At 42.3% G+C, this 27,783-nt stretch overlaps 1 protein-coding gene across 6 annotated transcripts; it reads right to left on the bottom strand.

The window, feature by feature from the left end:
- Nucleotides 1-34: 34 nt before the first annotated feature.
- UBE2G1 (ubiquitin conjugating enzyme E2 G1) lies at nt 35-27,115 on the bottom strand. Of its 6 annotated transcripts, none has more exons than XR_012625788.1 (7): nt 26,847-27,115; nt 11,713-11,815; nt 8,588-8,685; nt 7,336-7,514; nt 3,501-3,624; nt 1,716-1,907; nt 35-1,384 (listed from the first exon to the last, which is right to left on the bottom strand). XR_012625788.1 is itself a non-coding variant. In XM_074845573.1 (7 exons), the coding sequence occupies exons 2-6, from the start codon at nt 23,928-23,930 to the stop codon at nt 3,538-3,540; spliced, it is 495 nt and encodes a 164-aa protein (XP_074701674.1). In that variant the 5' UTR covers nt 23,931-24,133; nt 26,847-27,114; the 3' UTR covers nt 35-1,384; nt 3,501-3,537. The 6 variants fall into 6 exon arrangements, 4 of the variants coding, with proteins under 4 accessions (XP_074701674.1, XP_074701673.1, XP_074701675.1 ...); XR_012625787.1 differs by lacking the exon at nt 1,716-1,907 and adding an exon at nt 1,506-1,541; XM_074845573.1 differs by lacking the exon at nt 1,716-1,907 and adding an exon at nt 23,903-24,133 and having other exon boundaries at nt 26,847-27,114.
- Between the last annotated feature and the right edge of the window lie 668 nt (nt 27,116-27,783).

Raw genomic sequence — 27,783 nt, 5'->3', positions numbered from 1 at the left:
AGGGCCAAAGATGGTTACAATAGGAAGAAAGGTGTGTGTTTTGTTTGCTTTTTAATCATTTCAAGATGAAATACAGTATGACAAATTCAACAAATGTTTGCTGATGTTGTTGAAGATTTCTAGGTAAGATGTGCTCCAACTGCAGTTACCCTTCCTATTCAGATACTCAAGACAGCCAGTTTGACACATTATTATTGGAAAAAATTATATTTTGGAAGAACTCACTACAGAAGGTGACAGAATTCCAAAAATCAAATTACATGAAAATATACATCGCAATTTTCTTTGTACATTAGGTGAGGAAAACGCTGAAGTAGAAGGCAAAGAATATGAAGGGCCACAGAAAAGAGAAAAGGAGGGAAACTATTTTTGATACCAAACCCAGAAGTTAGTCATTTGAAAGCCTACAGATGTGCATGCTTGAACTCAACCTTGAGAAAAAAAACCAAGCCTCCCCCACACACACCCCACCCCACAAACAGGCAGTGAAAAAGGCAAAAAAAAAAATTCACCCATAAAAACAGCTCATTCCTATCTTGGACTAACTTAGTCAACTGAACTTCCAAATGAAAGCGCTCAAGTCCCTTGGAAGTTAAAAATCCAGCAGGCTGCTCAAGGGTGCTCCATGGCCAGTTTTATTGCTATACCCAATTCAAGAAGTGTGTGCAATTGGGTTTAAGAAAGGGGGGGGGGGGGGGGGGGGGGGGGGGAAAGCACCTTTCAGTTGACAAAGGTCATTACAAAACAAGACACAAATAATTGGTATCAAATCCTTTCAGGGTTTAGTTAGGAAAAATTTAAGTTCTGATGGGGGAAATAAAAGGGAGCACATTTCCAAAAACAAAAAAAAAGAGATACTAAACTTTAATAAGCAAGATATTTTAATTAAGCCTCAGTGGGTCAAAGGAAAATTAAAAGGGGGGGAGGGGAAACAACTTTATCCTGGTTGGTTTTAGTTTGACATGCTTCACAAGTTGTTGTTGGTTTTTTTTTTTTTTTTTTAAACTGCTAGGAAACAATGAACAGGGAGAGAAAAACCTGCTAAAATCTTTAGAATTTACACAATTCTATTCCTAACTACAGACAGCATTATTTGGTACAATGTGTATTTGTGGATGTACATGAACAGTATATATATTATCCGGATCATGTTGTGCTATGTACACATCTTTACAATTCTTCCTGAAGGTTAAAGCAGTTCATTAGATTTCAAAATGTGTAATCATCGTGTGTTGGCACTTGTTAGGCTCTTGTCAGCATTGATAACTGGCATGTTTTATTGCAGCCCAGTTCCAGCCAGTTTGCCAACTTTAACAACAGAAGTCCAGCAATAGGTGGGTAGAGTGCAGGAAAAAAACCAGTGCCATGTTTCTCAATTGGAGACCTACAAAGAAATCACAAGTATTAAAATAAAACCCCTCATCATCTTCAATTATTTTAAATATGTTAAATAGTGTTTCAGGCTCAAGCAAGATAATCATTACTTGTTCAAGAACTTTACATACCTCTAAACAGAAGATGCATAAATCCCAAATCATCACCTGAGAAAGACTCGAGTTAGTTCAGCATACTGTGTATCCAAGCTCAACTATCAGACTTTCAGGCTCCTGTTACTCATGTTGCTTGTCAAGTGCATAGTGTACAGACGTTTGATTATTCACACATAGGGCTAAACACTTGTAAATTTATCATTGAAACTTCCATGAATCACTTACTGTGAATGACGGATGCTGCTTCAACAGCAAAGTGCAGCACAAAATGGCACAGCAGTGCTTCATTAAGCAGTAACACCACAGCTACCAAGTCAGAGTGTGCTTGTTTGAAACCAGCTATATGGCCCCTTCTCATCCAATTCATTGCCCATCACTTACTTAGGAGGAGTCACCAGGACTTAGAAAAGCTTTCGCCTTCCAAAAAAAGCAACACAGCCAATTACTTAAATATTTGTCATGAGCATTGTTTCACTATGGCCAAGTTTAACATGGCAACAGAGCGGAGGTTAGTTAAGGATACTCTGGAGTGTTACAGTTACTCCCTTTCTCCAAGACAGAAAGAGCTGTCAGCTGCATTACAATTCTTACGCTCTAGTTATAGGCAGTTGTACAAGACATTCAGTTCCTTTGCTTAGTCTTTTGATCAATATTAAGCATTTTTCATGCTTCCTCTCTACTGGAGAAAGTTCCGTTCAATCAAAGCATTTCTGCAGAGAAGAGATACTGCAGTACTAGTTTGTCACAGATGGAGCCTTCCCCAACCCCCAACCCCCACAATTCTTACAAAAGTGTAAGAAAGGAAGTATCTCCTGTACAACCTTGGTGAAGAAAAACCCAGGAGCATTCAGTAAGCTGTTCTAGTTGTTCAGACAGTACAACCCCTTTAAACTACATACAGTGCCATTTCTCCCTCCCCAACCCAAAGCTAACTAGCACATGTGGGTTTGGGCTTCTCCAGCCAAATGGGTCAGAGTAGTTTATCTGCCAAACCAACCATTACGAAAAGGCAGCTTCAACATGAAGCTCTGTTTTGCTTTGAAAAGAATTAGTGGAAAATTATTAGCTAGTTGAGGAAGTTTTTCCTTGGCATACCAAGATTAAAGTGACCAAAGGCCAGGTATTTAAGGGTGACATTTTAATACAGTTTTCTACAAGAACTTACTGTAAAAAAAAAAAAAAAGCCCCATTAAAACTAGGATGGGATTGTTCAAATTAGAGTAAGCATCTTGAGTCAGAAACTCGTTTTTAACAGGGTGGCATAAAGTACAAATATCATGTCACCTACTCTCAGGTTAAAACTTGTCCATGCTCTTCAGCATCCAAACAGAATACAGCTGTTATTCTGAGGCTATTCCTAAGCCTTCTTCAGTAAAAGTTTTCTGAGCTGCTGAAGAGAATACCACCTTTCTTGATATTATTGATGGGTAATATCTCAATTTGATCCTTTCTGATATGCTAACAGACTTTCTATTAAAATTCCCATAGATACCCCTGAAGCAGTCCTTTCTGAATGGTTCCTAACAAACTCACTGAAGTCTTATTTAAAGCCTACATGCAACATGCCACCAACATCTGCAAGATAAACACATATATATCTATGTATGAACTTGAGATAGCAAGACAGGATGCTTTTAAGATTCAAACAAGCGTTCTTCACAATAATGAACAGAAAGAATGATTACTCCCTTCTATTATAGCTCTAGTAACCCCTAGGCGCTATTAATAAAGCAGGATGAATATTGATAAAGAGAATTTCAACTCCTGAACAGCAAAAATGCAAGAGTACTAGAGAAGTTCCCCAGTCATGGCAGAAGGGGCTGTTACTGCTCTTGAAAACTCTTTTAGTCTTTAGTATCACATACAGCCAAAGGACTCCACTGAGATCATGCAGCTGAGAAGAAAGATTTAGGTTTTTTGCTTTTGAGGAAAAAAAAAAATAAATCCAGCAACACTTAGGCAGGAAATCCTCAACTCAGGTAACTGACTTGTCTTTAGAAGGATACTTACCCTGAAAAAAGTGAAGCTACTAGCTGCTGAATAAGTGTCACTCAAAAGCAGTTTCTTGGCTTTTTCTTACACAGCGGGCAACTTTTCTTTTAAATTCTCCATTTCTGTCTTCTCTCCATTCTTTCTGTAATTGAATAGACAGCTTTCAGATGTCAGTCCTATAACAATGTACAAGTTCTAGGAAGACTCTTGGTGTTTATGTTTTCAGACATTAGCCATCTAGTCAACACCTAAAATTGCTTACAATCACTGAGCTAGTCACTGAAAACCTGTGACGTTCAGGGCTTTTGAAAGCTTGCTCTGAGTCTCTATGCAAGCTGCTCACAAGACAGTGAGGACACAGCCTTTGCCCGTTGGATTTTAGGTATTGTCCAAGACTAACCTGGTGGCTACCAGTATTTCACAATGTCTAGCCTGACATCTATTTACTTCAGCCTGCAAAGCAGCAGCAAACTCAAACTGTAGACCAAAACTACTGTTATGGGTTAGAGAAAATGTCTTTAACTGCAGTGATGAAAAAATATACACAGCTACTGTGGAGCCAGTACTTATTCTGAGATTTTTTTAGGACAGTTTCAACTCAATCTAGCCAGGACACTCCAGGATAGAAATACAGAAGTCACGGTATTCAGAAGAGACACAGCAGTGTCCTTAGAAAGAAAACACCTCCTAGTTAGATATGGCTGCAAGATACTGGCTCCATGAGAAAGACCTTAACAGAATACTCAGCACACCTATGGGGACGGTCTCTGTGACAGGTATGTGATTTCAGAAGTGCATAGATGAAGAACAAAGATAAAGATGAACAGGAAGATAGGCAAGAGGTAAGTCCAAACTCGGAGGTGTCCACACCGTGGTATCACAAAAGCCTACAGGAAAAAGTGCAGCCACTTTTAAGTTTTTTGTGCCAGCCTCGTGATGAGCTCAGATGAAAACACAGGAGCATCACATGATGTGACCAAGGTTGACGTGTTGGGTACTGCCTTACACTTAGGCAAGAAGTGGTGGGAAAATATGAAGAACCCCTTATTTTATGAAATAAGTTCTACAGTTCTTAGTTTTTGATATAAGCAATATATTCTTACTGCAGGGGTGAGGAAGCAACCTAGCACACACCACCTTCTCACCCTCTACTTGGAGTGAAGTTTGTAGCACACGAGTGAGAAAAAGTTAGGATAACTGGCATATCCTAACATTCACCACCTCCAAGCTCACCTAGCCAGTTACCATGCTGCAGAGCCCAGCATGTCTTATCTTTCCAGTGAAAGCACAAATATGGGTACTAATTAATTTGTTCTTTTTCAGCAGTTAACACAGCAAGCATTTGGTTCCTTGGATTGGGATATAGGACAGCTTATACAAAATGGCTTAAGGCCAAGAAAAGCATTGAATTTGTTCCCTCCTAGCTTCAGATTCTTAGTTTTTGTTTCTACCTTTTATATTTGTACTTCTATGAAGCAAGTGTTCAGAACTGAATATCAAGCAAAGTTTCCAGTTTGACAGCAATTTCTCCAAAACTCTTATCTAGGGTCATGAACTGTTCCATTTGCTTCTCACAATATCTATTCAGGCTCCTGTCCCTCGTTTTAATCCCAGTCCAAGAAACAGTACTCCAACATTTTTCCAGGACGCAGGTATATGCCCTGCTCCTATAATGCTGTGAACTGCCTGTAACACCTTATTCTCTAGACTCACTTAAAACTAGAAATTAATGAAAGCAAAGTATATTTTAGTAACTGCCAAATACTGTTGCTGCAGTAAACCTGTACTTAGTAAACTAAGTAGAAGACACCTTGATAGCAGCTCAGTATAAAGCACATGAGCTGCTGATTCTTCATTACCCTGATGAGTATGTTCTGGTTAATATGAATAGGATGCAATCTACAACCCAGCAGGAGATGCAAAGCTGCTCAAGCAGCACATTAAGTTTAAAAGTTACTTGGAACATCTAATACCACAGTCAGAAAAATAGTTCCTAGCATCTAAAGTGATGCCTCAGTACTGCCTTCACAGTTGGATTTGGATTTAAGTTTTTGTTCTTTCAAGTTGGGCTAGAAAATGTTGTATTTCCTTAAGACATTTTCAAACTTTACCCTAAGGTTTAGGTAAACAAATTCATAGTTTTCTAATATCTCTCTCTGAGGAAAAAAAAGAGGGGAAAAATAAAAATCAGTCCTGAAGTAGCTGGCAGAGAGTGGGGCACAATACAGAAAGATTAAAAAGCTTATGATGCTAGGAAGGTGACAAGCATAGCTAAAAGTATAAGCTTTCTCCAGTGTTAGGTCAGCTACATTCAACATACATGAGTTTGTAAACTGAGGAATTCTAATTGTACTTTTAGCATTTCATTAATAACTTGCTCCTTCCAGTGCTCTCAGGTTTGCCAGCAGAAAAAGTCCACGTGTCCTGGGTATTTGTTTCCACCAGTAACATGACACAAAAATGGGGGGTCCAACACTCAAAAGAATGTTGAAGGAGGGAATTCTTCACTACAACTTTTTGTGTGTGTTTGTTTTAATTCCCATTAAGTTTGTTCCACATAAGACTATTCCCATGATTATTTTTCAGCAGAGCTCAACCACCTTTGGAAATACTAGCAGCATAGTAGATCAAAGGCTTCAGGAAACTGAAGTCCCACCCACTTTGGGAAAGTATAGTTAGCTTGACAGAGCAGGGTAACATTCCTCTAGAAAACTTTGCATCTTTTGATTGCCATCTCCCTTTTCCTCACTCCCCCAGTTAAAAGACCTAGAACTTCTCTTTTGTGAGGGGATAGCACATATTAGTCACTGCGGAACTGCAATTCAAGAGTAATTCAAAGTAAAGTATGTTGGCGTATCTCAGATGAATGGGGCCTGAAGTCTGTTCCCCTACTCACCCGAGAACTGAGAATTTTTTCCCTCCCCACCACAAATAGTTATTAATCTAATTGCTATTCTGCTATAAATGCAGCTCTTCTAGAGAGCTGATAGCTGTGTTTATACACCCACGCAGAATAGGCCACGCTCCAGAAACACTATGCTGCATGAAACATTTGCATCTCACTTATGACAGAAATCTTACTGCAGATTCACCCAGGTCTTCAACTATAAACCAGACCATTCTTCCCCACTCCTTAGCCATTCCAATCTGGGACAACTTCCAGAGTTGAAGGCCAGATGCCCAGTGAAGCCTTCAAGTATGTTCTCAAAATACAGACCTACAGAGTCAAACCTTCTGCTTTAATCCATGATTCAGGAAGGCTGCTGCAGAGAGGTGTATGCAGATAGTCACATCATAATTATACCGAGGGACCCCACATTTTCTCCTTCCATTCAAATCAATAAATCTGTTAACAGGTTATGCAATTTCCAAAACAAAAATTTTGGTTCATTATACCAACATACTAGGAACGAAAAAAGGTTCCAGAATATGTTAACTTCCGCAGATGAACTTAATGACAGTTGTGACCACTATGTGTATATAGCCACACAGGATTTTACAGCCAGCTTCCTTAAATTTTGCAAGACTAAAGGAGCTGAGCTTTATCCATTAAGTATCTCTGTGCACAAGTTATTTACTATAAATAAATGCATTATTGCATAGCAGAAATTAAACCACTGCCTATGAAATCTGACAGCATCTTTCCTTTGCAATCTGTAAGAAATCTCCCAAGGGCTAACTAGTAATTCTGTTTCACAACATGACTGCTTTTCCCAACAAAAAGGTAGCCTTAGCCTGCGATATAAAAAGTTCTTCCACAAGTTACTGTACTGTTTGTCAAACTAGAAGCAAACTCCATTGCAAATTTAGGTTTCTACACTGAAAACAACTGGCAGACCAAGAAAAATCTTACCGCTGCATCAACATTAGCAGGAGAATCACCATTGGGATCTGCCAGCATAGAAATAACACTAATCATTATAGTTTCCACTGTGTGAATGGGAAGCCAGCGTTCCTCAGGTTTTTCATAGCCATATTTGTCTTCTCCAGGCTCATGAAGAATTGAAATGCAGACATCGCCATTCTTGTCAACTACAAAATAGAACAAGGCATATTTCAGTAATGAACAACACGCTGGCATTTCTTCAGAATAGTTATGGAACTGTTAATCTTCACTCCAGCTAGTTTGAAAACATGCTAGTGAAGACACTTTATAAAAAAGGAAAGTAATTAACTATTACAGAACACAATCTGTAATAAATGGGGCTTAGTGGAAGTCTGTTATTATGGCTGGACTTCCGGCAGAGAGGGCACATGGGGGGAGGAAGAAATTCTAACATCATGCTGCAACTTTCAAGACTATTTAGATAGGCTTCCACTAAAGCTTTTTCTGTTAAGTTCAGCAAACTAGAGAGTGACTTTTTTTCCACAGCAACAGCATCAGCTGGATGTTACTGCAATATATTGGAATATGATTTAGGCTGCTGGAATTAGAAACTGCCTGACAAGTACTCTGATATTTCCAGAGCTGAAACCAACACAGCATCAAAATATTCCCCCTGTCCCTTATGATCGGAGCACTCTGCTGGTCTCCTCCCAGCTTTCAACATCCACAACTTCAATAACATCTTTAGAAACTGAAGAGCATGCCTCCTTCCCAGTAAAAACCTTCTTCCATTTTATTTTAACTCTCATCTATATCCTTCAGTCCATACGTAAATGAAACATTATGAGGAGTCTTCTTTGGAGAGACTAAAAGATGCTGTTATTTCCTTCCATGCTTCAGTGGAGATCAAACTTGGGCCTTCTGTACTGAACTACCAAGTTAGTAATACTAAGATGAAACATGTAACAAAAGGCAGCTATAGAAGTCAAGTTTCAACTCAGACCAGAATTTCGCACTTAGGAAAAAAGAAAAAAAAAACCCTGAACAGTTACCAAGAACTGTTACCAGCTACTTTCAGTAGCTTCTGAAAATACTTTAGGAGCAGTCTCTCAGAGCAGCACTATTAAAAACTCTGCCACGGTTATTACTTCTTTATGAAGTGAAGATGGCAAAATAAATGCAGAGTTTCATATTTCTAACATGAACAGAAATGTAATTTGTCTTCATTGCATTTTAGTTCTTAATTGCAAAAAGAAATTGAAACTTCGACATTTCTTACCATTTGGATGCCAGATTTCTGTGATGAATTTCATTTTTGGCGGCCTCAGTGGATAGTCTTTTGGAAAAGTAAGATGAGCCTTGAAAACACCACCTTCACTGGGGAATCAAAAATATCTTAGTAGAGTTTCTTGTAAGCTTAAGCTGAAGATTGGAACTTACTGATATATCAAAAGCTCTAAGTTTACCCCTCACACAGCTCAACATGCTGTTGGTAATTAACAGTACCAACGTTTCCATATGCAATGCAAAGAGTTTCTAGATTGAGAAGATCCTTTCACAAGATACTGCCAGTTCCCCAACACTATGTCTTTTTTAGAATTAGGATGATGTTCCAGAGGGGAAAAACCACACATACAAAAATCAAAAAACTGCCAAGGAATTCACCATCTGAAATTACAACTTACATTCTTCCCCACTGTACATTTATTAACAGCAAAAAGAAAATATTGCCAATAACTCCCCTTCTCAAGTACAGCCCAGCAGATACCTGTTTATTTTATTCCTTTAGACACCTCAGTCCTAATTTCTTGGTATCACTCTGCAGCAGTGAGCCTCAGTGAAAAGTTACAGAAAGCTTTATAGTTGTGTCTACAGCATTACTTTGTAAAAAGACTTCCAATACTACCTTTTCAACACTGAGCTAAAGGGACTCAGACATGACAGTGAAGAATTCTGCATTACAGTTACCCACTGAACTGGAAAACAGTAATAAACAAAAAACATCCAGTTTTTATGTGGAGTTACAGGCCCATATTTAATTAAGATAAGAGTCTGTTGGTGCTTTGGTTTTTTTAACAGCTAGGTTTCAATACCCAGGAATAGTCCCTTTTGAAAAATGTGAAGGCCTGTACTAAATGGAAAGCCTTACAGATGGAATACTTTGCTAATGAAAGTACTGTAATGTTTGCCCTGCTACTGTCACTCCTTGTAATTGAAGTTTGTAAAAAAATTTGAAATTACAGACACAGACATTACAAAAACTGGAACATAACCTCCAAAGAAGGTGGCATGAGATGTGCAGTATGACAAGCTACTCCTCAGCAGCAACACAGACAAAAGAGTTGGTGTAAAGACAAAGCTGTGCAGTGCAATTTTTTTTTTTCCCTGTATTTGTAAAGGAGTAGGAATCAGTATCCAAAGCCCACAGGCTACTAAGAAAACAACAACTTTTACAACCACTAACCAAATATGTGCAATTCTAGCAAGTGTCTCAAAAAAAAAAAAAACCCAGACCCAAAAAGCACTACATTTAAGTGACTTGGCTCTTAGAATAAAACAGCTGAGGGAATCTGAACCCACAGCATTTATTTTCCACAAGTTTTAGAAAAGGCAGGCAGTTTCCAAGGAATCCTTGATCCTGGGAAGGGTAAGAATTCCAGAAACACTGGCTATTTTAACATCCATACTAGTCAAGACAAAGGAGAGTTACATTACATTTGTTGATAACCCCAAACCAGTTAAGTTCTTTCTTTCAAAGTGAGAAAATTCTTCCTTCCCTTTTTAAAGAAGCAGATCCAAAAATCTACTAGGCTGTCCGGCATCCCTGGTTGCCCCTCATCAACTACATATAAATACACCTCTTAATTGGATACACATTAGAAACCAGTTAACAAAATACAGCTGTCAATTAAGGGAGATCAGTGCCATTATTAGCAATATTCCTGATAAAGGGGTCTCTATCAGAATAGTCATGCACTGAGTCTAAAGTCTTTTTAGGTAAACTCAGAATAAATAAAGTGGAACCTGAAATGAAACTAAAGTTTGAAAATTTTAAGCTGCCTGGTTAAACTATTACGTTCTACTGCTGTCATAAAACAGACCAGGGAGGAAGGATTCAGTATACTACTACCCTGAAAAGCAGCAACTAGGGCCTGGAACAGAAGAGAGCTTATCTAAAAAGCCTCAAAAAGAGCTTGTTGAAGTGGGAAAAAATGCTATTGCAATTTTAGCATCTAAGAAGAGGTTCAATTACAAACAGTATTTCTTTACTGACAGCATTTATAAAATGGCCATGAGAATATAACGGACCCACTACAAGACTGCTCAAAAGAGGTCAACAGAAGTTGGAGAATTGATCTCATGCAAGACTTGAGAATCACAATATAGTGAGCTTGAGGAGAAGCAAAGCAATTCTATTACTGTGCTTAAGTACTTATTCAGAAGTCTGCGGACAGAGGTATACTTCATGTTAGAACTAAAATTGACCTCAAGTAAGTGTCACCAGGTTTTTTGTATCAGTAATTTACCACTGGAACAGCTTAATGAAGGAGAACAGAGTTCATCTTCAAGAGCTACATTTTAAACTGGCCTCTTCTGGGCATAGAACCTTTTCGCAGGAGCTAGAGTAGATGATCATCTATAACCTCTATGAGAAACTGTTCTCTCAATTAGCCAGAGCTCTTTTTTTTGTTAAAAAAACCCCACCAAACCAAAAAACCCAAAACAAAACCATCACACTGCATGTGCCAGAGTGTTTCAGGTATATAGCAGTGCAAAAAGACAGCGAACTTGAAGTCCAAAAAAATAAGTTACTGGATGAACTGCGTAGTTGTGTGTTCAAATGTCAATTAAAGAACCCAGTCCTTAAGATAAAGATATAAGCTTTTTGAAGCCCACTGTGCAAGGTTTGGCAACAATTCCCATTTGATCAACACTGAAGTACTCTAGGTCACACCACCTGACAGGACTTGAGGCTAATTCTACGGTCTGCTGCAGTTTCCCCAACTGCATCCCTCTTGAATATTTTCCTACAATCACCAGCATGAAGTTGTAATGGTTTAAAACTGTACTAACAGCTAAACTAGAGCCTCGCAGCAGTAACAGCAAATAGTGGATTATACGTGCCTTTCTTAACTGTGTAAGAAAATAGAAGCTGTCTCTAAGTATAGCCTAGTCTTTCTCATTTCTACACAAGTACAAAGGGATTAGTGTTGCATTTTCCCAGGGGAGCAAAGCAGTTTAGAACTTCTACATAGCAAATTCAGCTATTTACAGGTATTTTACTAGCAACAGAACAGCATTACCTAACTTAGTATGAAGATTTAGGTTAACTTCTCACTTAGACCAAACTAGAACTAGTAAATCCGAGTTCACTTAAGTTTCTGTATAAGTATCAGTACTTACTATAGTGTATCTGGAGGACCAATAATAAGGACTTCCCATCGATAAAGATCATTGTCATCTATTAAGCCCGCTGAAAAGCCTTCCACTGGATTTTTGTTGAGCTCTGTGTAGGAAAAAGAATTTAAGAGTGACTTTAGGTGTCTATGATATGCATTCGCTGGTTTCGCTCATGCCTCTATAGTGACCAAAAAACCCCATGACCTTCCGTGATTTGGCGCCTACTGATGGATTTATGGCCTGGGTGAGTAGCCTCAACTCCCTGCCACACCCAACAGCACGCTGCCAGAGCAGAGACCCACAGTCGGACTCTGTATCTACGTACATCATGAGCAGAAGGGCCAAAATAACTCAGAACTGTGGGACGTGGTGTCCTGAACTAGATACCAATAGGTGTGTGTGCAAGTCTGAAAACAGATTTTCTACTAACAAAAAAGCCATACTGCTTTATAAGAACCCTGAGAAGCCAGATTAAACTAGTCTATCTTTAAACTCTAGAAAATGTTAACAGAAGAACAAAGTCACACTATGTTTTTATTTAAAAGTAACATCCTACTTCCCTTAAATGATTTTTTTCAGAATCTGAAAGCGTTTGAGACCTGTGCCCAGTGCATTCTGGAGATAATGATTTACTACATTCTGAACTACTAGAAGAAAGCATAGACTATAAGCTGTTATGCTGTTTAGGTTTTGGGTTTTATTTTTTCTTTTGTTTCAATTTTATCCACTACTGATGAGCAATAGAGGATTCTAAGTTTATGGGCCACTTCATACAGTTACTGCCAGATAGAAGCTTATGTGGACTCTGCTGACTTTTTGTTTTCAGCCTGCTCCAGGAAAAAGCATAAGATTTGGAAATAAACACCTCAAATGAATTCTGCCTAAAACTCAACTTGGGCTTGGGGGGAAGGGAAAGAACATTTCTTAACCAATAGCTTTGGGTCAAAAACTAATTTAATTGCCATATTGATGTCAAATCGAAATTCTTGATCCAGCATTTCCAACAGCACATCCAAAGTCCCGATGGATCTTGGGAATTCAGGACAGGGGAAGGAGAGAAAAAGTTATTCCTTCAACTGGTCAGTAATTTCCAAATTAAATCAGGGATTTTTTTTTCATTTGTTTTACAATTACTATTGTATTTATTTTAAATCCTGTCAGACATTATACAGCCCCCATTATGATATTCCACAGCACAGTTAATTTACACATTCCTGCTCTGCAAACCCAATAGCTGTATTTTGTGTTGATTTCTAGGCATTACAGACTTAAATTCAGTGGTCCTTATAATGCCCTCAGGTACATGCAAACGAACTTCAAGCGAGAACCTCATACCTTTATGGAGAAAAGGCTACCATTAAGTCCAAACTGATTTGCCCATAAGCTTGCAGTCACTGTTTGACAGTTAAGCTCTTAACTATTTAAAGCATGGTTAGAAAAATGCAGGAAGAATCAATTCAAGCCCTACACAGATGAGTCTAAATCCACGCAGGGAAAAGAAAGTGCTCAGCTCACATGAAGGACAAAGGTCAGAAAGAGGTAGATAGCAGGAATATTGACTTTGTTTGGCCATTGGTAATTCAGAGTCAGATTTATCCACAGAGATGACTCAATGCTAAAATCGCAAGAAATGTATTGGGGAAGGGCTTTTGGAAGCTGCTCAGCAGGGGTCAACAGATCAGCTCAACCACTCATTCTTCAAGTTGCAGGACAAAGACTTAGGTAACGAAACCAAAAACTACAGCATGGTCACACCTCCACTAAGCAGAACAGTTTTCACCCTCTGGCATCTATGAAACTTTGTGGAAACAGCTGCATGAGCCCGAGTTCTACTTAATTTTAGGTGAAAGGCGCAAACAGACTAGCTAAGTGTCTTGCATGAAGTGAAGACTTTACCAGTCCCTTACTACCTCCCTACTACAGACATTCCTCCAGCATCAGGTACTAAAAGTTCCACCACATTAGTAGTTGAATATAGCCTGCTTTTTCATGCAGGATTTTATAAAAAAAAATATCTATTGCTTGTACAAAAAAGCTACCTCTGTCCAGGACATTTCAGTCATCCTTTCATATATTATATTAGTACTGTAATACAGAAGAATATCCAGCACAACTACAGGAGACAACAGAAAGAGTGCAAATATTAGATTTGAGTATCTCACCTTAAGACTTTCAAACTTGAATTCAAGCCTCCAAAATACAAGTTCCCTCATTTCTGCATTTCCACAGGGAGAAAAGGGTTTATGCTGAATTCTGTGTAAACCACTAAAACTCAAGCTGCTCCCACTTAGCTTCCTTATTGTTTGCTAGTTACCACTTCTCAATGATAAGATTGTAAACAAGCCTCCCAGAAGTTAAAACTCTGGAAAACTCAGCATGCTTCTCTCTATCTAAATATGCCACACTGTTTTCAAGTCAAGCATACATATTTTCTTCTCTATTTCTTGATTCATGCTATTTTCATTTCTTTTTACATCTGTCTCAGCCTCTAAGTAACTTTTTATATCCTCTGAAATATTTTTCATGTGCTTGTTCCCATTGAAAGTCAGCTCTTACACTGACTCATACCTAAGACCTTGCAGCACTATATTGCTAGAGATCTTTGAGAAGGAATAAGATTCTGGGTGCCAACTCTCGTAATGAAGAAAATCTGTAAACTGTGTGAAAGGGACAGCCATTGACAAAAATCTTCAGCTACAGCAGTTAATGGAAATTTGCTCAGTAGATGTGGTCTATAAAGCAAATTATGACATTACTACTTTTACAGGAGGTGACATCGGTCTCTGCTTGTGAAAGGTTTTCATTTTCCTTCCACGGTAGCAATACAGAAGCATAGCTCAAATAGCTACTGCTTGCACAAATATTTTAACTTGAGGTAAAACAATGGACATGAGCTTAGGCATCTTCTCCAGTAGAGGTATGTAGAATTACCATAGGCAAGTTAAAATGAGCTTTTTCCATCCAGATTATTTGTGCTAAACTGAACATCAACTAATGGCTGGTTGGCAGACAGAAAAGGAAATATCAGGAAAATTTTGCACTGGGACATGAAAACATCATCCTTGGCTGCTTTACCATGGATAGGTAAGAGCTGCTACTCGTTAAAACTTGCAAACACTGAACCCTAGGGTTTGGTTGGTTTTGGTTTTCTCCTGGATATAGCCAATGCTGCATATCAGAAAAGTTAACTAGTAGTACCACCTATCTCTTCATGAGTTGAGACACACAGTAGTGAAATCCATGCACCAAAATCCCAAATGAATAGCGATGCCACCACGGCAAGAAAGGAGCACACACTCACTCTGCTCAGCCACACAAGTCTGCTGCTAGGCAGAGGGACTGCTGCCCACCAACCCGAGCCTCTGGTGACACTGACACTGCCCTCAAGAAAATGAGACACCTGTTCTCTGCATCTGTCATTTCCCACCAGCTACTGTAGTTAACTACTTGCAGCCTGAATAGAGTTTTCCTAGATGAACACACAGATGATGAATACGCTTCCTAAAGCATAGGATTCGATTCCCTCCTCCAGGCAGGAAGAGGGGGAACAAGCTCCTGGTGCAGGTCCTCTAGAAAGCTCTGTTGAAGGGCTAACCCACAAGTCCTAGAAGAGAAGTCAGACACCTATAAAGAACTGAATACCTCCACATTATTTTTTCAACACTTAGTTTTTCTTTGAAATTTTTTCTTTAACTAGAGATACGCTGTACTTTTTAAACATAAATGAGTACATTAGCACACTTCCATCATGTTCGTGCCTAAGTAAGTGCAATTTACTTGCTACTACTATGTACTACACTCTATGGTTTAGTATTTCTGCCAGTATTTTCTGCATTTCTGATAGTTTAATATAATATGAAATTTTTCTTCCCAGAGAAAAAAATAAATTCTTACATTCAGTCTAGAAACAGTTTCAGGTAGAGTCCTTCGCAGCTCCAACAGCAGCTGACAGCCAAAGCAGCACAAACCTGGACAGCTGCCAAGCAGCAACAAACTGGGAACAGAATCCTGTGGCTGCTTATAAATTAGACATTCAATTCCTTTAATCCCAGTCCTGAACCAATACCTGATTTGGGAGGTGGGGAAAACTAAAGGCCCATAATCCAACTGAGTTGTTTAAATCCAGAACAGACTTTAATGTCCAATGCCCACCCTCCCACATTATCTGCCAGCACAACACACTGCTCCTTTAGTGGTTTAGCTCTTACTAAAGCAGAACTAATTTACCATTGCCTTAAACTTGAGCCAACACAGTACCATATACTGTGCTTCCAGTTTCCAGTGTTTAGCTTACACCAAGCTACTGATGTTCCCACACTCACTAAAACTGCCTTTACATAAGCCAAGAGATTTTCACCAATCCAAAAGCAAAACAGCATCAACAAAAATGACTAAGCAGAAAGAGCCCCATGGCTGCATGTAGCAGCTATGTACGGCATCTAAACTTTTCAGCTTGACGATTCACCCAGCCAGCCACTGCATATGAACACTTCAGAGTATTTTAAGCTACATTACAGTAAAAAGCTTTCAAAAATATAAGCTTCTACATTATTTTTAATAGCAGCCTCTTTAGGAAGTTGCACAGTGGTTGACTTTTGTGCAGCCAGTGGATTGAGTCCACAGAGACCAGACAGCTGAAGTCCTAGCTAAGGCTTCTGAAGAAATCATCTAGCTGGCTTACACACAGTTCCCAGAACAAGTAGGCCATATTACAACTTTACATTTGCTATACACTATGCTTGTTTTTTCTTGGCTGCTTTTTGTGAGTCTCAGCGCTAGTCCAGGAGCTTCTAACAACTGTACAAAGTGAAAATCCTCATTCTAGACTCCTCCATACCCCAAGTTGTGACTTCCATACAGTTATATTACTTAAACGAGGACAATCAGGATTTCCGAGACTTTCCTTTCTGCCTGCATACCCAGTTGTAAGTCTCTGATTCTAGATAAGGGCTGAGATAATGATAAAGTAACATGATCTCCTTGCACAGATGTATTCCCAGAGCCCTCCATATTATCTACTTCTATCACATTCTGTCTTGCTCCATAAGTTCATCCAAAAAGTTCAGACAAAACGTAGCACGAGATACACACACACTCCTGGTAGCCACTTCGGCAGTGACAAGATAGCAATTAAGACAGAACAATTTTAGTCTCAGAAAGACATTGTAATTATTTTGGAGTGAGACTGAAGCAGTAAAGACAAACCTGTCTTAAGAGAAGATTCTACCAACCAGTTCAGTAGCAGCTTTAGATTTGACTCTTAACTTTAGCCTGGCAACTAATTTCCAGTGTTCCACATGTCACCCCCTGTTGATAAGGGCAGTGTTACAGACTTCTACAAATCTAGTTCTCCTCTCAGTTCAGATAATTTGTAGGGAGGTTGTATAATTAGCACTAACAGGCAAGTTGCCCACAGAAATCATCTCAGTGCAGTGCTACACAGCTTTGTGCACTGCTGCACCAACACACTTTGCTTGCCATCTCCTCAGCTACACCTGTAGAGCCTTCAAAGGATTTGCACAGCGAAGCAGTTTTGGAAGGATGGAGGACAAGGCTGGGGGGGGGGGGGGGGGGGGGGAGGTCTTATCTGATTTTTTTTTTAACTCCTGATCGGCTTTCTAGCCAGGACCACAGCTCAGCTCTGCAAACAAGAGGACAGTGGCACAAGCTCAAAGTGAAGAGGCAGAGGCTCCTATAACTGCCACTACAGGTCTGTGGATTAAGGTTATAGTACCAGAGAAACTTGACTAGAGACTGGAATTCTTTTAGTAATAAGGTGTCACATTATTCTCGACATAAGCTAAGAATCAAGTTTCTTGACTGTGTATATTCTGTAGCTCCATGTTTGCATGACTTGTGGCACACGTGAAGACAGACAATTAAAAGCTCTGGGTAGCTATTTAGTTGAAAACTGCCTCTGAACACACTAACCAGAAGTTTGCAGGTCTTTGGTACTGTCCCAGTTCTCAAGGAGTTTCCCATAGTCCTTTAAGTCCATGGAGGTGCCCACCAATAGACACTGTCGATGCTCCTTTAGGCATCGATCTCAACTTAAAGGTCTCAAAGACAGCTCTGTCACACAGTCTCAATTAGACCACAGATATCCAGCTACTGATCTGACCTGCCAGCTGAGTTTACCTAACCCACGATCTGTTCCCATGCGCCATTTTACCCGAGAGTCATAAAGACAGAGATGACCCATTTGAGATGCTTTCTTTCTGCAGCACTCTTCATAGAAGCCTTCTGTGTACACACACTCAACCCAGTCCTCTTCCAACGTCCCATGCTTTCCATACACAGAAGGAAGGTCTCTTTCCCCCTCCCACAACGTGTTTGCCATTAAGCCAATGTCTCACTCAGTAACTTAAGTAACTGCAGAGCGCAGTGTGCCTACTAAGCCCCCAAGTCTTTTCTCTCAAGATGAAGGTGGTGTTCCAGTTACTTTGCTGTTCAAATCAGCTTCCACAAAACACTGGAAATACAAAACATACTGATGAAAACCTTTGAATTCCATAGTATCGTTTAAAGTTGTGAAACAGTTATGCTTCTAGAATTAAGGTTCTTGGCAGTAAATTTAGAACATACATTCAAAATAGTATCAGTCATGTAATTTTGGTAGAAAATTAGATAAACTGTTTCCTGAATAGCCCTCTCTGGCTAGGTTACTTGAAGCACACTGTGCATCCCATCACACCAGAATCGAGCACAGTTACACCACCCAGGTTAAAATGGAGGTTGAACAGGTCTACTAAAAAAACAAGTACCTTCCCAGTAAGGTCTGAATGTTGGGGGGAAGTGGTATGAGGAGGGGAAGAACAAGGATAGTTAAAAGGACTGGAAGAACCCTGATTCTGAAGTCCACATCTGAAAGGAAGCAAGTATCTCACCAGGACACATTCAGTGGTTTGCCCATGAAGAGCCAACTGCAGCACAGGGCCACATTCATCTATCACACTCAGTGTAACAGAAATGCCACTTTCATTTTGTCCTCAGTGTCTGATGCATGTTTCCACTCAAGAGTCAAACAAGTATTCGATGGGTACATGCATCTGCCTGTATTTGAGACGGTCACCCTCAGCAGTGTTCAACAGAGATCTTATCAGGATAAGCAGTTCCTGAGACTCCACGATTATCTCATCCCAAAGCAGATGTCAAAAACAGGTCAGATGAATCACATTCTACATGCACTTATTTCTCTCACCTACAAAGAAGCGTACAGAGTTTCAGATGTCTACTGCAACAACTGCTAGAATCTGGCAAGAAAAGCATCATCCTAGGTGCCAGTCATATTAATGTAGTTGAGTTTAGCATGGGCAGCAGGAAAAGTTAATTAACTTCTTAACAGCTGTTTGCAAATTACCAACAGACTGAAGCTACAAAAAAATTCCATCCAAGTATCTTCTGAGCAGTCACATACACATCAGTCATGAAACAGCACCGCTGAACAGAGCTAAGAGCTCTCAGATGCATGTGGTTTAAATCTATGGACAGGAATAGAACATTATTCTAAGAAATCCACCAGAAAGTCTGTATCACAAGACTATGCCATAGTGAGATGTTAATATCTGAGGAGTTAGTTCATCAGACGCTTTCCTCATCATATGCATAAGTTGTTGTGTAAGTCAAGGACACTTTTCCAGCTTGTTTTCTCTCTTGCTTATAATATGAATAACAGGTTTGCATATCCCAATTTGAGCCACATTGTTATTCAGAATTGTTTTAAGATATTTCTCTAAGTGACTCCTGACAGCATCACCCTTTTAGATCAGCACCAAGTGCAAGCCAGCTGAAAAAACAGCCAGCTTGACCTACTAGGTGTTGTGATGACTGCATGGAAATAGGTTTCCCTTAACTAACGATTCACATACAGAAAGACCGTATGTGAAAGCCTTTATAAAGGGTTTCTATCAAAAAGCCTTTACTATTTTTCTAAACCTGTACAGGCCCTGCTGACATCCATGCCCAGGAGACCAGTTATTTTTACAGAATCCTATTTCAACTGGATTGCTATACTTGGTGTTCTTACAAGGTCTGGATATCTGATCTCTGTTCCAGCCTTGGACCTGAGTAGGACGGAGAAGCAAATATGAACATTTACACTTGCACGGTAGCCTAAAGCTCAGACCTACTAGATTGCATAAGTGAAAGATCTTGCCAAGACCGGTCTACTGACCGATATCCACATACCACTGAAAACTGAAGCAGAGAACAGGTGCAACATTGTGACAGCAGAGGCCTGCATGCAAAGTTTTACCCCGATTCTGTTCCCAGAGGTTGGGACAAAAAGCACAGTGCAAGTTTCAAGAGTCACATGCCCTCTTCCTCACTCAAGTCACCTGCTCTTCTTTCTCCAGGCATCTAACTTCACACACTCATTTCAATATTTGGTTAGTTCATAGTTTGAGAACAGCTGCCACCTTTCAGTTCAGTTCCATTTCATTAGAACCCAATCACTATGCTGGAAACAAAATGCTGTATCAAAACAGAAGTTGCATTAAACACATCAGAGGAAGGAAATTCAGCAGAATGCCTATTTGAGGTAAACAAGTTTTACCTATGAAGTTAGCTTATTGTCAAACTGTTTAGAATAGGGCTTTGGGGGAACTAAAAAACAACTTGTACCAACTGCAGAAGGGACAAAGTAATCCTATCTTAATTGAATATGCATGTACTGTTTCAAGACGTTCTTGCATTATCAAAAAAATCACGAAGAAATACAGAAGAGTCAAGGCAGAATCAGTTATAATTACAACGTGGTTTTATTTGAAGACTATTCACTTAGTATATCCTAGATCAGTTCCTCTTAAACCAAAAAAATAAGGAATTTATAGCAAATCAACAAATCCTTACAGTTTACAGTTCTGCAACAGATAACTCTTTCATACTAAAGTTGGAATCACTATCAATCACACAGGGCAAGACATTTTAGTGGGATTTGGGTGATTTAACATCTCCCAATAAAGATCTTCTCAATAAAGCGGGAATTCTTCTAATGAAAGCGTTTTCCCAATAGGTATTAACTTTGCTCCTTATTGCACAGGACCTCCAGCAGTGTTCTCCCACTCCCCTATTCTCCAACAGAACAGAATGAAATCACTTTACACTCAGATCCAGATATGTCCATATTTTGGTTTAACTTACAAAGCCTTGTTTGGGGGGGGGCAGAGAAGGAAAGAACTCATAATTTATGGTAAACTTAGTTCTTCCCCTGAAAGATTAGTAAGCTGACCTACCCAGAGCCAACTGGCTGTTGGTAGCCGCCCCATCAGGGAGTAAGCTTATGAAGCAGGTTGCTACTGCTTCATCTTGTTCAAGCAACTGGTTGAGTCATCAAGCCCCTCCATTCTGAGGTTTACCTAAACTTCACTTCCCAAAACTGCCAGCATCCCTGAATCTTCGCCCTTGCAACTGCTGCCATAAATACTCTTTTTCTTTGAAGAGGCAGAGTTCAGCTCATTTCTGCAAGAGGAACATTTGAAAAGCTAACATATGCAGCTAGTAAAGTTTGCCACAAGTCACATCCATTATGTTATTTGCAGTGCAGCAGAAATTCCAGCTGCTTGTACTGCTCAGACTCTAGTCACTGTAACAAGGCATGTGTTTTAGCAATGACATTATCTATATAGTCAGCAAGACGCAAGCTAACTTTGATGAGTCTGTCAACACATCCTCACAAGAAACAGGATTATCTTATCTGCTGTAATGGGGCCCTACACTGCAGGAGCATTAAGGTGAGTGGTACACACATGCTGTATCTACAAGCACCCCAAAAAGCATCAGAGCAACGAAGATTGACGGTTATCTAAAAACATGAACGACTTCTTTTAAAAAATATGCAGGGGGGTTATAGCATTTTAAGTGATGACTGAAGTTAAGTCTGACCCATGCAGGACCTTGGAGTCCTAACTATTCAGGATAATACAGAATACCACTGATCATACAAACAGACCTCTCCAAGAAAGCTAATAGGCAGACTAGCATCAACTTAATGCTTCAGATCAGTGCCACTCAAATGATTAGCTTGTAGACAAACCTACTGTAAGCCAACAGCCAGTACTCAACTGTAAACAAAGGCTTCTTATACCACCAGCCACCCAAGAGATATGCCCTCTCGGCTTCAATCTATAGTGATCTTAATTCTGTAATTCCCTCAGAATTCACTACTCAAATATTTTGAAAGTAAATCCTGTGTAATTGCCAGAAATTCAACTAGCTCAACATTACACTGCAAGATTTTTCCACACAAGGAAGTAAAAATTGTTGAACTGTCACACTAAGCATTTAACACAGTTTTCCAACTTGTTAATTTTTAATGAGACATTTTTTGCTTTGAAATAGGAGCTGTATATACTTTAAATTGAAATAATGCCATGTTTGTCATGTTTGAGATAAGTATTAGTGTGGGGTTTTCTGTATCCTAAATTGGAGAATATTTACAACACAGTACAACTTTGGCCAACAAAGGCACGGTTATTCCCCTGCTTTCAGTGATCCATGTTTATGTTAAAGAGGACTCGCACTTCTGGTTCCACTGTGCACTACCAATTTAACTGCATCCTCCCTACATGATTTTGCTGGTTGAACTAGACAAGTCTGCCTACTCTAACAAGTCTCTGTGTCAGCAAGGATTTGGCAGAAAGATGAAATAAAAGCATTCAGAGAAATGCCTCAGTCTGCAAAACCCTTGGGCTTGACCGCTCTGGAGACTGGAAGAGAAGCTTTACACTCTCAGTTGTCTCCTGCTTCTTTCTAAAGAGCATAAAGTTTTGGGGCTGTATAGAGAACACAGTTAATCCTCTACCCACCTCCCTTGGGGGGTAAATTCTGCTAATCTAGTGAGATACCAATCTACATACTTGCTGTTGACTTTTTTTTGGAAGTTCAGAGGCACTTCATTCCTTTAGTTTTTCCTGCACCTTACCCATAAGAAGAAACAGACAGGTCATGGCTTCTATTTCACATTATTACCAATCCACAACAAAGTACCTTTCTCCTTCAAAAATAAAAGGACATCTATAAGAACAAATATGTTTATTGAATTTTAAGTATTTCCAGCATCTGCTAGAGCTTACAATTAAGTTGATTTGAGAAGGAACAGCCATTTAGCTTTACAAATATCCACAGACTAGCACTCTAACTGGCTTTGGTAGTCAGAGATCCCCACACTCAACACCTTCTTTAAACACTTGGGAAAAAAAAAAAAAAAAAGAAAACATAAAAACTACCCAAAGTTCTGACTATCTTGATTTGAAATGTTCTTGCACCTAAATAGGGGCAAGCACATGTCAATATAAAAACAGCTACTTGTCAATACAGAAACAGCTACTATACTAATTCCCTGGTGATATAGCTCAAAATTTCATTAGCAAAGGCACCATTAAGCTACTTAGTATTTGGAGGGGAAAAAAAAGCAAACCAAAAAACTAACCCACATCTAACTTGAAGTTACATTTTGTGACTGTCACTAAATATCCCTTCTCTTAGAGCATTATCAGCATCCAGAACATGCCACTTCAGTTGACAAGCATGTTGTAGTTATGGTGCTGTGGTACTAGTTACCTGCTCAAGTTACAATACAAGCCAGCTTGCTCCAGAAAAAAATGGAAATCTGTCTTCATACACTTCTGGGAGCAACCTAGGATTGTCAAGTTTTGTTCTGTGTATTTTTAATAAGACCCTTGGTTTTAAGCCTCACTGACAAACAAGAAGGCTTACCAGTTGACCTTCACTTTAATAAAGTCTTCAAGAATTAAAACAACTCATTGAAGTGCTACATGCCATAGATACCCATTCTCCTCATAATGCCTTTATTAAGAACCAAAGCATATGGGAGACAAAACAGGTAACTGTTCTGAGAACTACTGTTTTACATTCCTTTCTCCTCCTGTCATTGTTTTTTCCTCTTGTCACTGAAAAAAGCTATGAGGGTCTCGCCCATTAAGAGATTTTTATATTCCTCAACTGCTCCACCGTTATATGGGGCTTCAGATTCTCCCTTCAACCTCCCTTCGCTTCTGGATGTCTTGCTCCAAGTCTAACAGCTCTGACTCCAGATCTCTTATGCTTGAATAATGCTAATTTGACAAGTGAGTGATCTACAGCAATTTAAACTAGTTTAGATCACATAACTCATATCCACTGCCTGTTCACTGTCCTCCAAAACCCAACCACTAGGTACAACCCAATGACTCACCACACTTGATATAATGCAAAAGCTGCATGTAGCAAGAGGACTGAAGTATCAGCCCCACCAGGGGAAAGAATACCACAATGCTGATTTTTGGTTTGAGGTAGAACAAGTAGTGTGGGTGTAAACAAAGGGACACATTGGAGCAGCTGAGACTTGGAAGAAGACAGTCAGCAGTAGGGAAGGAAGATCAGACATCATGAAGCTCTCAGTCTCTGCATTGCGACTTCAAGTAGCCTGCCATCAGAAAAAGCAGTGTCAGAGTCTAGTTTCAGCTCAGTTCAGAAGTTCTTAGGTTATCACATATGGAAGAAACTATTTTCTTTCTCAGGTCAGATACTCCACATGCGACTTTTGAAGAGTTCAAGACTCTTCTTCAGTACTCACCACACACCTAAGTATGCACACTCACAATCACTTTTAACATGGTTTCAATTTTTTTTTTTAATACATGTAAAAGGGTACCAGAGGCACCAACACCACCTAAAACACAAAAAACCCACAAAAGACTTGCATGTTACATGCAAATGGCTGCAGTACTTGAGTCAGTAAAGTTGAATCAGTATCAGTAATAGGGGCAACTGGAAAAGCTTACCAGTTTTTACCATTACACATGAAGCCTTCAGAAGACTGAGCACAAAGGTAAACAGAAATTAACCCCCAAATCTGACAGTCTACAAGTCTACTTATATATCCAAGCAGCTTGTGCTTACAGAAGGTCTTAAGACCTCACAAGACAAGGAAAAAAACTACACAACAGAAGCTGACTGGTAACGCTTATTTCCAAGAAGCTTCAACTAAATGTCAAACTTTCTTTCATGAAGCATAATTAAGTCAGTTAAAAGAGAAATTCCAGACAGCTGAAGAACTGTATTAGGTTACCAGATGCTCATTTTTATCACGTTTGAGAGTAACTATTCTACACTACTGTTTCCCTAGAGGGATCATTTATAGGAAGGAGAAGCTTCGCATCGAATCCAGTCTGGAGCTCCTGTAGTAAGCCTACACCTAGTCTTATTAGCATATCCGGACACGCAGACACCTCACTGAATGTCAGTAACAACTTCAGTAGTTACTACGGCATTAAGAGGTGCATGCTTATGTTCAGGAGTGCAGTTGCAGTACATGTGAGATTTTTTTTTTTTTAAAGAATATCACCTTAAAGGGGTAGAAAATCCTGTGCTAATAGTTAACTACATTGAAGTTTCTCAAACTTATCAACTAAAACCAGAAGATAAGTGCTGCAGATGCAACAAACGCATCGTCTAGCTTGCTATACCTGGTTACGCAACTTCACCTCCTTACTGCTAACAATGTTGTTTTCCACCCTCACGCTTTCAAAGACATCTCTGAAGTCTCAGGCCAAAATCCTCCTCCAGGAATTCCTGCGCCGCTCAGTGACCCCGTCCCTTTATACCGCTCCTCGGCAAACTTCAGCCAGCGCTGTATTTGCCCGAGTTTAGGTACACCTAGCACACATTTCCTTATCTGGGTATGAAGCAATTTTTTACGTAAGGACGAAAAAGGCGATCAGAGTCGCCCAAGGTGCCGGGCAGACCTGTGCGTTTTCTCGAGGGGATGGCGGCCGCCGAGAGGCAGGAGGCGGAGGGCGCGGGGTACACGTGCGAGGGGTGGAGGGCGCGGTGGCAGCCTCCCCGCCGCCGGCTCGTTTCTCTTTAAATCTGGCAGCGAGCGACACATGGAGCTGCATTGTGCGCCCCGCCGCCCGGGCGGCCCCGCGCATGCGCGCTGCGGCCGGGCCGGGCCGCGCCAGGTCCCCTCGGCGGTGGCGGCGGCCCAGGCAGGGCCAGCGCGCGCGGCCGCCCGCCCGCCCGGGGACAAAGGGAGGGGGCGGGGGCGCGGCGACTCGCGACGCGGAGCCGAGCGGCCGCCCCGCGCCCCTCCGCCGCGGGCCCGGCGCTCCGGCCGTTCCTGTCCCCGAACCCGGTTTCCCAACTCCTCCTTCCCTGCACCCGTCCCGCCCTCTCGCCCCCGGCAGACCCCCTCGCCCCTCCCTGCGCCTCCCCCCCGCAGCACGCGGCGGGCAGCCGCGTTCGCCTCCACTCCCCCCCCCCCCCCCCCCATCCCCGCCCGGATCCCGGTGCTGCCCGGTCCTCCCCCCTCTCCCCAGCCCGTGCCTGCAGAGCCCCTGACTCTTCTCCTGACAACAAAGGGAGAAGCGGCCTCCCCGTCCCGATCCGCCCTCCCCGGCGCAGGGCACGGGAGGTGAGGGGCGTGGGGGGGGGGGGGAAGCCGGGGAGGGGAGGCCGGACGGGGGCACCTCAGGTCCCCCGAGGAAGGTGTGTGGAGCGGGGCGAGTTACCCCGAGCCTGAGGTGCCGTTTCCACGGCGGGCACCGTCCCTCCTCCGCTTCTTTTCGGTGCCTGACAAACATCCCCTCACGCCGCGGAGACTTCCCCGCGGACATGCCCCACGCTGCGGGGAGGAAGGCTCCGACTCCTTTCTCCCCCACCCGCCCCGGGAAGACAGGGCCGCAAGGGACCGGGGAGGCTGCCAGGCGCTGGGCGGGGGGGGGGGGGGGGGGCGGGGGGAACGGGACAGGCGAGCAGGGCCGCTGCCAGCCCCCACTTCCCCGGCGGGACGGGGGCAGCGAAGGAAACTCTCCCCCCCGCCATGACGGCCCTCCGCACCCCTCCCCCCGGCTCCCCTGGCAGCGATCGCCAGGCAGGCTCCCCCTCCCCCCCTCGGCCTAGTTCCCTCAGCTCCCGGCTGGGCAGGAGAGCGGCGAGGGGGGGCCGTAATCTCCCCTTCCCCCGCACCCCCCCCCCCCCGCCTCACTGGCCGCCCGCCCCCTCCCCCGAGCCGGCGCCCCTTCCCCCACGGCAGGCCCCGGCCCCCGGCCCCTCAGAGGCCGGCCTCCACCCCCCTCCCCACCGCTCCCCCGCCGCGGATCGCCCCCCTCCCCGCCGCCGGCCGGCAGCCCGGGTACCTGCTAGTTGTCTCCGCAGTAGCAAGGCGGACTGGAGCTCCGTCATTCTCCCCCTCTCTGCCCGGGGAGGGAGTCCCAGCGGCGGCGGGGACGGCGCGGCTCCTGGTGCTGCGAGAGCCCGAGGCGGCGGCGAGTGGCCCTCAGCCTGCCCGCACCGCGCCCCCCGGGGGTCTGGCTCCGCGCCGGCCGCCGCCACAGCACGCAGGGTCCCTGGCAGGGGCGCGCGGCCGTGGCTCCGTGCCGCCGCCGCCCTCCTCCCTCCTCCTCCTCCTCCTCCTCACCACCTCCTCCTCCCCCCGCCCGCCAGGAATTTCGCTGCACTCCGGGACGCGGCGCGCAGGCGCACTCCGGACCGGCCGCCGGCCCTTCCGCGCCGCCATCTTGAGAAGGGCCGTAGGGCGGGGAGGCGGGGCGAGCCGTCCTTCGGCCGCCATGTTAAGAAGGTCGCGCCTTTTTTCCCCTCTCTTTTAAAGCCGTAGCCTGCAGCGAGGGAGGGAAGGAGAAAAAGAGCTATTGCTGAGGAGAATTTTTTTCAAGGAGAGGCGTAGCGCACCGTCCCTCCACAGCATGGTGGTGGTACTGCTGGCTGCTGTCCTGGCTGCCTCTGCTTGGCTCCTCTAAGGGCAGAGGGGCTTCCTCTGAGGGACATCTGGCTGCTCCCTGTCAGAGACACGTCTTCCCTCAGTTACCACACTGCACAAGACTATTAGATACAGGGCAGTAAATAACAAAAGCTATCTGGGCATTTTGTCTCTCCTCAAAGCCTGGCTTGCTCTCAGGCTGCTGTCATCTCCCCAGCCCAGTAAAATACATGAGTTTTTGGGGAGGGGCTAAAAAGAACAGTTAGCAGCTGCTGGATGAAAGTTGCTCATGCAGGATTGCTGCAAAATGTAGGAGATTTTTGTCTGTGGGGGATGCTTGTGTGAGGGGGAGCGTG

Source organism: Strix aluco, chromosome 19, assembly GCF_031877795.1.
Source record: "Strix aluco isolate bStrAlu1 chromosome 19, bStrAlu1.hap1, whole genome shotgun sequence".
In the NCBI taxonomy this organism is placed as follows: Eukaryota; Metazoa; Chordata; class Aves; order Strigiformes; family Strigidae; genus Strix; species Strix aluco.
The sequence above is the reverse complement of the archived record's forward strand: the minus strand, read 5'-3'. Positions and strand labels throughout refer to the sequence as shown.